This window comes from Alligator sinensis, unplaced genomic scaffold, assembly GCF_000455745.1.
Source record: "Alligator sinensis unplaced genomic scaffold, ASM45574v1 scaffold156_1, whole genome shotgun sequence".
NCBI classification, from domain to species: domain Eukaryota; kingdom Metazoa; phylum Chordata; order Crocodylia; family Alligatoridae; genus Alligator; species Alligator sinensis.
The window spans coordinates 2,062,753-2,074,201 of record NW_005841844.1 but is presented as its reverse complement, the minus strand read 5'-3'; the positions used below and the strand labels follow the sequence as shown (position 1 = coordinate 2,074,201).

The following is an 11,449-nucleotide window of genomic DNA, read 5'->3' as shown; positions in this document are numbered from 1 at the left end:
GGACAAAGACCGGGGGTCGACTCTGCTTTGGGCTACTAGCCCCCTAGTCGATCTTGTTTGCGCAAGCAATAAATTTAAAATGGACCCAGCTTGAGTGTGTGACTCTCTCCTTGAGGTCAATCGGAAAAGCCTCCAGGGGCATGAAACTAGCCGTTTGGGCAACACCTGTGGATGCACGATAGGGTCTGGTTAGCCCTGCTGACCGTGACCTCGCATTGTCGGCCCATGCTCATCTTGGAGTCAATGATGACTCCAACATCCCTTTCTGCCTCCGTGCTTTCAAGAAGGGAGTTTCCCATCTTATAAGCATGCTGCCGGTTACTACTGCCCAAGTGCAGCACCCTGCACTTGTCCGTATTGAAATGCATCCTGTTTTTGTTAGCCTACCCTTGCAACCTGTCCAGGTCTTTCTGCAGTCTTTCCCTCCCTACTAGCATGCCCACCTCACCCCAAATTTTGGTATCATCAGCAAATTTGAACAGGTTGCTTTTCACCTCGTCGTCCAAATCGCTGATAAAGAAATTGAACAGTACGGGCCCAAGGACCGAGCCCTGGGGGCATGTCTCACCTGCCTCTGGACCTGGGCTTGGCAAGGACCCACCCGTCCTCCTAGTTTGTCATGAGGTTCAACCATGGGGAGCTGGGGTCCCAGGAAGCTGCTGGAAGCACCCTGCTGGTGCGAGGCTGGGGAGGGGCGTCCCACAGGCTGAGCCAGAGCAGCTCCACGTGGGCCAGGCCAAGGGTTGCCATACTGATTAATTGTTTAACTGTTGTAATTACAACAGGTTAAACAGATATTTTAAAATTGGTATTTACATCCCTAGTGCTGTTGTGTCACACCAGTGACACTAATTATTTCTGAATCATCCTTTAAGCATGAGAGATGCTGTGCTTACTTGTTTATTCCCATGCAACATAAGAAGTAACACACAGAAGCACAGAAGACTTGAAGTGAACTTGTACACAGTGTATTTTCATCTTGCTGTTTATTATTTACATCATGAAAGTGCCCACAAAGTTAGGCACCTGGCAAACACACAAGGCCATTGCCATTTCTTTGAGGTGTTTAAACATCAGAATAATATTTAGGCACCTGCAAAATAAAACATTTAGATGTTCTGAAATTGATTTTTCTTTTTGGAATTTTTCACAGGCAAACTTTTTGTGAATTCAACTTTTTGTCCTGATTTGGGGAAACAAAAAAAATTCAAAATGTCAGAGACAGAAAAAGCCAAATCTGTATCAAATTGTGGACTGCTTTGTTTGTAACTATTTTTGTAACCTCTTTCACATTTGTGAGCTAACTGCCATTTAGTGTTCTGTGTTGAGCAGCTAGCCTGACCTGGGCAAGGCTGTTGTCTTCAGGACACTGTCCTGCCAGAAAGGACCATTACTGAGAGTCCTAATGGTGTGTTAGGAGTTCTGCAAAATGTGACTCTGGCAATCCTGATCAAACCATGGACCACACAACAACACTCTGCCCTCTATGCAAATTTGACAGTGACATAGCAGAGATACATTCTCTTTCCTCGAGAGCATTAGGCTGGTTAACTAACTTTAAACTAGACTTATAAGTGTTGCTCCAAGTCAACCATACGAAAGAAGAAGAATGAGAGTGCCATCAAGGGCTTCTAATGATGCTTGATGACTACCATCCTCAAGAGACAAAGATGTACTTCATCTGTGATACTGCATGGCTGAGGACAGGAGTTTTCCAGTGTGAGTACATAGGAAAAGAAGTTAGAGATTGTATTTTTAACGGAAGGATGCTCTCCTTGGAGTGCGTACTGCCACAAGAGAAGTGAAAACAGTTGGGATTTGTTTAGCCCTTAACGGTGACCAAGCTCTGGACTCATAGATGATAAAGGTAAGGAGAAGAGGGGGTGGGTCCAGGCTCTGTTATTTTGAAGAGGTCTGTAACTTTCCAGTACTTTTTGAAGAGCAAATATGGCTATAGTTAAGAAACTCCACATTATCTGTGAAGAGGGGAGAAGTTGGGACCAGTCTTTTTGTAACCAGATTTAATCTATACAGCTTCCTCTTCTGGAATTTTACACAAGGATATTACAGTTTATTTAATTACACTCACCTTCAAAATGGATAAATAATAGCTATAACTCAGTATTACTTGCTTGTGAACCATTGTATTTATCATCCCCTCTTTTTTATACTATCTTCTGTAAAACCTGGCTGCAAGTCTAGGGGCCCAGACACCAGGGGCTGAGGGGGCCTAGAGCCCGTGAGGATGACACTGGGGGCCTGAGGTTGCCCAGACACCAGGGGCCAAGATGGACCATTGCCCGCAAGGGTGACACTGAGGCCAAGGAGGCCCAGACACCAGGGGCCAAGGCAGCCCAGAACCTGCAAGGGTGACACCGGGCGCTGAGGAGCCCAAGAGCTTATGAAGGTAACACTGGCGGCCAAAGAGCCCTAGAGCCTGTAAGCCTGAAACCAGGGGCTGAGGGGCCCCAGAGCCTGCAAAGGCAAGACCAGGAAACAAGTGGGGCCAGAGCCTGTGACAGTGAACTGGGAGCCAAGGTGGCCCAGACACCAGGGGTCAAGGGGGCCCAGAGCCCCTGAAGGTGGCACTGGGGGCTGAAGGGGCCAAGTGCCTGCAAGGGTGACACCAAGACCAAGGGGGGTCAGACACCAGGGGCCTGAGGTGGCCCAGAGTCTGCAAGGACAAAACCAAGGCCTGAGAGGGCCCAGAACCCATAAGGTTGAGATCAGGGGCCGAAGGGGCTCAGAGCCCTGGAGGCAAGACTGAGGGCCAAGGGGGCCCAGAGTCTGCAGAAGCTATATTGGAGGCCAGCCTGCACACAGCTTTCAAGGGTGAGACCAGGGGACAAGGGGGTCCAGACACCAGAGCCTGCAAGGATGACACCAAGAGCCAAGATGGCCAAGACATTGGGAGCTTAGGGGATCCAGAGGCTGCAAGTACAGGTGCTGATTTTCTTTTGCTGGTGGTGCTTGTGAGCATAACCCCCCCCCCGCCCCCCAAACCCCAAACAAAACAAAAACAACAACCTGGCACTGAGTCCTGTGCATGCCCAGAAGAGGCAGCACATTATTTCTACCTGGTTCTGCAGCATCTGTAAAGATTGGATGCTTTAGCGGGGCTTTTTGGCACTTTTATCTAATAGCTGATTGAATCAGCTTTAGTTAAAAGTGTCAAAAGCCCTTCTGAAGCTCCCAATTTTTACAGATGCTTCAGAGCCGGATTGAAATGGTAAAGCATGTTTGTTTTTTTTTAACATCTGCAAGTGGCTCCATGGGTGCTGAGCACCTGCTAATTGTTTTTGGTGGATGCTTGAGCCCCAGAGCACCCGCAAGGTCTATGCCTATGCCTATGCCTGCAAGGGTGAAACCAGGGGCTGAGGGGGCCTAGAGCCTGTGAGGGCAACCCCAGGGGCCAAGGAACCACAGAGCCCAAAAGGACAAGACCAGAGACCAAGGGGTTCAGAGCCCAGCAGGGACTGAGGGGCCCAGAGCCTGGCAGAGGGTGAGACCAGGGGTTGAGGTGCCCAGAGCCCATATGGGGTGAAACTAAGGGCCAAGGGGGCCCAGAGCCTTCAAGGGCAACACTGGAGGCCACCTGGCCCAGAGCTTGTGAGGGTGAGACCAGGGGTCTAGCAGCCTAGACACCAGGGACTGAAGGGATCCAGAAACCGCAAGTACAAAATCAGGGGCTGAGGCAGCCCAGACACCAGGGGCCAAGAGGACCCAGTGCCTGTAAGGATGAAACCAGGGGGTGAGGGGGCAGAGCCCATGAGGGTGAGACCCAGGCGGCTGGTGAACTCAGACTGGTGGGGCAGGTGGAGTGGGGCACGGGAGTGGTTGGGGGGGGGAGCAGTTTTGCAGCCAGCCAGGAGCGGGGGGGAAGGGGGCGTGGTTTGCAGCTGGCTGGGCATTCTGGTCAGGAGCGGGGAGGGTGCAAACCCCCCCACTCCTGGACAGCTGCAAATGTCCCCATCCCCCCCCGCTCCCGTGTGCTGCTCTGCCTACCCTGCCAGTCTGAGTCCACAGCTGTGCCTGATGAGACCAGGAGCTGAGGGGCTCAGAGTCCAGCAGAGGGTGAGACCTGGGGCTGAGGACCTAGGGTCCCAGTACAGTGGACTTTTGCCAGAGAGACACAGCTAGAGTAAAGTGGGCCAAGGCCAGGGGGCCTCAGTCCAGACAATGGCCTAAGACCAGAATCAAAACCCCTCTGCCCTTTAGGGGCAGCCTCCTTTTTGAACCATAACATCAAGGTGTGGCAGATGAGACAACAGGGTGGGACTGTCAGAGGCCAGAGCGGGCAAGAAAGGTGGGACCCAGGCCACCGCAAGGGGTGACTTGGCCACCCTAGCACCAGACCTGCTACATAGTAACAATAATAGAAACAATACTTGGCACTTCTCCAGCACTTTTCTTTCATGGATCTCCAGGTATTAATTAACATAGACTCACAATATTCCTGTTAGATAGGTGAACATTATCATTTCCACTTCAAATGGGAAAATAGTGGCAGCGAGAAAGTAAAAGTCTTTCCAGAGATGTGTCTGGGTTCAGCAAATCACATACGCATTTCTTGAAGTCCCACTGATTGTATCTACTGAAGTCAATGGGAGCATTGGACTTTTGGATGGTGCCTTTCATTGCAAATGTTAAGCTGACTTGGGGCCTTAAAGGTCAGGTCTCTGGCAAGCTGATAAAGTCTGGCACATACTCTAAAGGGCCATTAATCTAAGGAAGCAGCTCGTGTCATCAGCTGAACTACAGGATCTTGGTTTGGGAGCTGCTGGAATACTCTGAAAAAGTTTGTCCATGTCAAAAATAGAGCTGGTATATCAAACACAAAGAAAAACTAGCTCCAGCTAGAGAAAAGGCTTCCATCCCAGAAGGGGTGGCTGTGCTTAGTTTTAGAGTAAATGTATTAATCAAAAATGATGTAATAACTTATTAAAGACAAACTTCCCCAAAACAGAAAGTAATTGCTGATTATCTAATGTCTGCTTATCATTCCAATCATGTTGTCACTGTTCATAATACCTGCAAAGAAATAAAACATGGTGCATCAGTAAGTGTTCTTTGCTGGCAAAAGAAATCTTAATTAGGATTACGAAGGGACTAAAGGTAGAAGATCTGCCTGGGGATTCTGTCCTTCCCTCAGTCCACTTTAAAACCAAATGCCACTGATGACGTGTAGGGGGGGCATGTGGGTGCATGTGCACCCCCTGAGATCAGCCGTGCACCCCCTGGAAGCACCAGCTGCGAAACCAGAAGTGCCACCAGAAGTGTACTTCCAGTTTCACTGCTGGCTCGGCAATTGAGGTATGGAGCCCTGTTGGACATGTGTCGGGGGCAGGTGGTACGTGATGGCTGCATTAACTTCCATCGCTCCCTGGTGCCGCTTGCCCTGCCACTGCCTGGCTCAGATCCTTCCCACAAGGGGTCCCTGTGGCAGAAAGTCACCTTTGTCTCTCCCCAAAGTCTCGGCTCCGTGACAATTTGATAAGGATGGGCCCAGCAGAGAGAGACATCCTTACCCTATCTCTTTAGGTAACCTGAACTGGATACATTCCTGAGGGAGGGGGGAAACCTGCTGTCTCTGCCTACGTGACTGGCATCACATACCTGGGTGAGGGGCTTCCTTCCTGGTGGGCTAGAGTCTGCCCAGCAACTAGTGATGTATTTCAAATTGGTTGGCTCACAGCCAACAGGTGCTGGCTTCCAGTGGACCAGGTAAATGAGGTCACAAGGGCTATATAAGTTAAGGACTGCCCGGGAGGAGGGGGCAGCAGCCATGAGGGAGACTCAGGAACAAAGAAGAGCAGTACTATCTGAAACTTGCTCTATCTCTCAAAACTCATGATCAAGGAACTGCCTGCCTCCAGAGGGAATCTCCACCTGCCTCTGGATGATACTTGTGAGTAAGCTAACTGAGATCCAACTAGATATATAGCTTGCAGTAACTCAGATGTGAGAACAAAGGCTACCCCAGCCACAAGAGTTTGCTTTATGGGATTTCTCTGATAGTGCTCTACCGTGTACCCTATTCTAACCCTACGCTCTGTAACCAATAAAGTTCTCCTTTGTGACTGGTAGGAGACTTATTGTAGGAGACTTATTGAGGGGTGGGTTTAATTATGCCTAGGAGGCCCCCTGGGTCTGCAGACTAAAGGAGACTATTCTTTTTGGCCCCCAGCTTGGGGAAGTGCCCCAAGTTCTTGTATTGGGTCGAGTACGTATAGGACTATTAGGCCTGTGTTTCCCTGAGGACACAGGACCCAGACAGTCCCTTCTCAGGATGGTGGCAGCACGTGTTACCCCCGGCCTCTGCGGTGGGGCTCGAAAGGGGGTCTGCCAGGGCTTAGGTGCCCCTGGAGGGACACGTGGAGTCCGGAAGGTGGACGGGCATAGTGAGGTGGGAGGCTCAATCCAGGAGCTCCCCCTACTGGCCCGCCACAGTCCCATGGTCCACTGCTCCCTGATCAACATTTTGGGACTGGAAGCCCCACCCCGAACACCTTACTTTTGCCACCAGAAGTCCCTCCCCTTGCCCCCCCCAAATACTCTCTTTGGGAGGGGGATTTCCCATCTTGCCCCCCCCAATCAATTCATATACTAAAAATCAAACATCTACTATAACATATTTTAATTTAATTTCAAAAAATATTTTTCTCCTGGTTTACATGTGTTTGCATAGTGTATACAGAAATGATTGCATAATAACTTAAAATTAAGTCTTATTCTTATTAAAATAAAGTCTTGTTCTTGTATATTGTGTGTGGGAGGTGTGTGGGGGGGATGTGTATGGCAGGAGTTCTTAAACTTTGTGATACCATGACCCTAAGTGCTGGATGGCGTTGGCAGGGGACAGGGAGCTCACACGTGGCATCCACTGCTGCCATACAGCACTCCATGCCACCACCGTGTGCCGCTTCCCTGTGCTGCCACGCATTCCCCCGGGAAGTTTGTGATCCCCTTTTAAGTTGCTTATAACCCCCTGGGGGTTGCAACCCACAGTTTGAGAACCCCTGGTGTATGGGGTTTGTGAAGGGGTGTGGGTGTGTGGGAGGTTTGTGGGCAGGCGTAGGTCTCCCCTGCTACATGCCCACCCCCCCTAATGGTGCACAGCCCTTGCCAGGGGTGGCAGCAGCAGCAGCGGTAGCAGGCGGGCCTTCAGGGAGCTCATGACCTGCAGCAGGCAGAGCCCGCCAGTGATCTGTGGCTCCAACTGAGTCCTGGGAGCTGCACATGGTGACATTGAGCTTGCCTGGCTCAATGGTTCATGACTCCTTGTGGCTGCCAGTTCATGCACCATTATGCTGGTTCGGCTCCATGCTGCCATGTGCGGTTCCCAGCTCTCCCTCCAGAAACTGCATCACCAGGCCGGCTGGGCTGGCTCCTTGCCAGCATGTGGGGCTGCTGGCACTGCAGCTGAGAATGTGCACTGCCTGGCTGGGCTGAGCTGGCTCCATGCCTCCATGTGCAGCTCCCTGCTGGATTGCTGAAAGTCCCATGTGGAGACACAGAGCTGGCCCAGTCTGGCCTGATGGCATGTGGCCCCTGCCTGCAGTGCCAGGAGCCCCACATGATGGCACGGAGCCAGCCCAGTCTGGCTTGAAGGCGCACACCATTGGGCTGGGCAGGCTCCATACCACGAACTGCAGCTCCCAGGACTCAGCCAGAGTCATGTGCTGCCAGGAGGCTCTGCCTGTTGCAGGCCATGAGGGCTCCGAGGGCTTGCCACCTGCTACTGCTGCTGCTGGCAGCAGGAGCTGTGCACCATTGTGGTGCGGGGGCCCACACGCACCCATAAACCCAGCACCCATCCACACTCACCCCCACAAACCGCACACCCACCCATATACAACCCCACAAACCCCACACCCACCCACCCACATGTGTGTCATCAGGAGGGGCAGGCTCTGTACCACCACGTGTGGCTCCTGGCTCTCCTTCCAGGAGCTGTGTGCTATCAGGCTGGTTGAGCTGGCTCTGTGCCTCCATGTTGGGCTCCCAGCACTGCAGGCAGGAGCCCCCCTCCCCACTCACCAGCTGTCCAGTCACATGCCATCATGCTTGGTGCTTCCATGTGGGGCTCTCAGCTGGAGTGCTGGGAGCCCCACAGAGGTAGAGGCACAGAGCCTGCCCGGTCTTATGGTGCGTGACCTCTGAAAGCCTGCCTCCCACTGGCTTTCAGAGAGGCAGCCACAGGCTGCTAACAGTATTGCCAACCCCACTGTGTCAAAAATCATGAGATAAACTCTTAAAAATCAAGAGACTTGGAATGTAAATTATGAGATGCTATTTTTGAAGTATGTGTGCATGATTCCTGGGGCAAAGGCAGCAGGGCACAAAGCCCCAGCCTGCAGAGGGCAGCCCACCTCTGCCCTGCACACAAATCTGGGGGGCATGTGCCTCCCATGCCTCCTCCGGCCCCGGGGCCTCTTTCACCTCAGCCCCTGCCCCACTCTCTCCCTCACCACGGGGGCCTCAATTCCCGCCCCAAACCCCTTCCCCTCCACAGACTTACCAGCTTGGTGCTCTCTACCTGCACCGGAAGAAAAAATCCTGAGATTTGATCCATCAGGAGATCATGAGTCAGAATTAATTTGACTTGGAAATCAGGAGTCTCGTGATTTTTTCATGAGAGTTGGCATTACTGTGGTAATAATTGTCTTGGAGGGGACCTGCGGGCTGGGTAGAATGGCCTGGCAGGTCAGATCTGGCCATGAGCTGTATTTTGCCCACCCCTGCTCCAAGGGCACAGCTTTAACATTCAGAGACCTCAGGTAAGGTTTGGATATGCAATCAGTTTCCTCTGCTCATCTGAGCCAAGTTGGGCCTCTTGCATTTTGTATAGGTTTATTATTACCTTCCCAATGGAACAAGAAAGCAAAAGGACTATCACGGAGGGATCTTTTCACCAGGTGAGGAAAATAAAATCTTAACCAATTATCTAAAGCATGAGGCTTGAAAGACAAACCTTTTCTGAAGTGGGGTAGCTCAGACTGTTGTTCATGTTTATGTTCTTCATGGAAATCAGAGTGACGCTGCTGTTCTTCCGGTTTGTAGCAGCTGAGCAACTGAAAAATGAGAAAATATGTACCATTTAATTTTTTTGGAAAGATTAGAGTACTGGTTTTAAGAGAAGGGGTTTCTCTTCACACACAGTTACAGTCACATGGAGAGGCTGAGAACTGGGTTGCTGATCATCCCAAGACTAGACTGAAGTCTTTTTGTTTCCATTACTAGTTTCATTTCCATGCAACTGACAAGAGATGGGCTAAGCCACAGAATTCACATCCAGATCTAGCACTGCCCACCCTTCTGGTGAGGAGCTTCTGGAGTCACTGATCCGGTTTGCATCCATAAGAAATAGTCTGTGCTATGGCATTTGGACCTGAATGTGGCTTTATTATTTTGGTCTGGGCCCAGCCCTATTATAACTTAAAACTATTTTTATCTACTGTCTACTCAGTGTTCTTTAGAAAATTAGCTGTGGTTTCAGACTGATTCCTAAGTAGAGAAGAGTTCATGTCACAGAAACTCATCACAGTTAGCACCAGAGGCAGCAAAAGCAATGGAGAAGTTAAGGACAGCACGGGAAGAGGGCCTCAGCTACAATCAGCTAGTAGCCTTTCAACTTCAGGGTTGAAACTAACTAAAGGGAATCCAGCACTGACTAATGCTTCTGCTGTGTATTCCTTTTTTACCCTTTGTCTTCCTAATTTCCAGTTATTTACTTTTTCACAGACTGCCTCTTTTCTACCTTGCAGAACTCAACTACAGTAGTCTCCCTTAATTATTCTCTTCCCTTAGACAGAGTGACTAACAGAAAAAAATAAGTCTATGGTAGTAGGTATCTCTGTTCCTTCTTAACAGGCTACAAAGAAAGATGTGGTTACCTTACCTTTCAGATACCACAGGGTCCTCTGGTTTCTGTTTATCTGAGAAAAAAACAGATTGGTCACAAGTGAAAAAAAATTCTATCATAACAAATTAATTGGCAAAGTTAAGTTTATTTAATGACCAGAAAATGTTTCATAAATAGATATAAAGATATAGATATAAAGAGTCTAAAACCACTTGCCAAATATTCCATGGCTGTCTCAAAACTTACTACAAAGTTCAGTTAGCAGACTATTGTACTCATATTTGCATAGCTTGTTTTTCAAAGCTTTTTTACTAATATCAAGTATACCTTCACTACTATGGCTGCTTTGCCCTCAAGTGGAGACTGCCTGAATTGGAAATAGTTTCCACCAGGAAACCTCAATGCAAATTCAATGCAGAAATCCATGTTACTGTGATGTGGGTGAGAAGTTCAAACTGATGAACACTCAATTGAGATAGCTATAGCACTCTAAATTTTGCTCCCTTGTATGTATCTATCAGGACTATATCAACTTATAATCACATTGATTCATGTTTTATTTTACAAAGGTAAAATATCTGCCCTTGGTTTAAAAAGACAAAATCATTTTTAATATGCATATTAAGCTCATTCTTCCATCTTTTACAGAAAAATAGTATTTGTCAAATTAGAAATTATGGGGCAAGAAATAGTTCCAGGATATGGTCAAGCATGATCTGAATAGGCCCAGTTACAAAGCCCATCTGTGATTGAAACCATCAACCTGGAACAGAAATGTCATTTAGCCCTAAAGACAGCTTGACTCTAATGCACCTGGAAAGACTATAACCAAATAAGAATACACAATTACCTTCTGCATCTTTGGAATGGTTACACCTGAATCTCAGGTAGACCACACCAACCAGGATGAACACAACAACTACCAGAATGCCTATGAAGCCGATGACACCTGATCAATGGAGAAAAATGCCATTAGTCAACAGTATTGTCATATGTGCATCTTTGGGAAAATCCAGAAGGAAGACTCCTAGGGCATTTATACACATACCTTTTCATTCCGCGACATGCTGAAGATCCGGTGGGTTGGAGCAGACTCGATTAATGTGCTCTGCACGCGAGCTGATGTTCAGTTGTATAAGTAGCAAAATGCATGTCAGCGTGCGGAAAATGGTGGTGGTTTGCTTTTAAACTAAAGCACCTTCAGGGTGTTTTAGTTCAAAAGCACACCGCCACCATTTTTTCAGCACTGATGCACATTTTGCCACTTATACAACTGCATGCACTGCAGCACCAGGCGCTTTTAAAAGCTCCCGGGACTGAGGAGTGAGCATGTGTACAAATGCTCCTATTGACTTATATAAATGTTGGATTAGATCTTTAAAAGGAAATAGTAAGCAGATTTTTATTTTTGTTGAAAATTACCAAAAAGGTATTGACCAAAGAAATATATATTGACTGAAATAAGCAACTCCCTGTTCTCTGGATGAATTTGGGCTAATAGTCCCATGTCAGGAAGTTATGAAATTTCTTCAATATGGCTATTTTTCATAAAGACTTCTAGACTGATATTGAGAAGAGGAAATA

At 48.7% G+C, this 11,449-nt stretch overlaps 1 protein-coding gene across 3 annotated transcripts in view; it reads right to left on the bottom strand.

Annotated features, from left to right (window-relative positions):
• Positions 1–3,140: 3,140 nt before the first annotated feature.
• The window catches only part of ECSCR (endothelial cell surface expressed chemotaxis and apoptosis regulator), a 59,052-nt gene continuing 50,743 nt past the window's right edge, over positions 3,141–11,449 (bottom strand). For all 3 annotated transcript variants that reach the window (XM_014520875.2, XM_006015716.2, XM_014520881.2), the window contains 4 exons: positions 10,716–10,814; positions 9,902–9,938; positions 8,975–9,074; positions 3,141–5,031 (listed from right to left, as the gene is read on the bottom strand). In XM_014520875.2, coding sequence (XP_014376361.1) covers positions 5,023–5,031; positions 8,975–9,074; positions 9,902–9,938; positions 10,716–10,814 — 245 coding nt within the window. In that variant the 3' untranslated portion in view covers positions 3,141–5,022. The remainder of the gene's footprint in view (positions 5,032–8,974; positions 9,075–9,901; positions 9,939–10,715; positions 10,815–11,449) is intronic.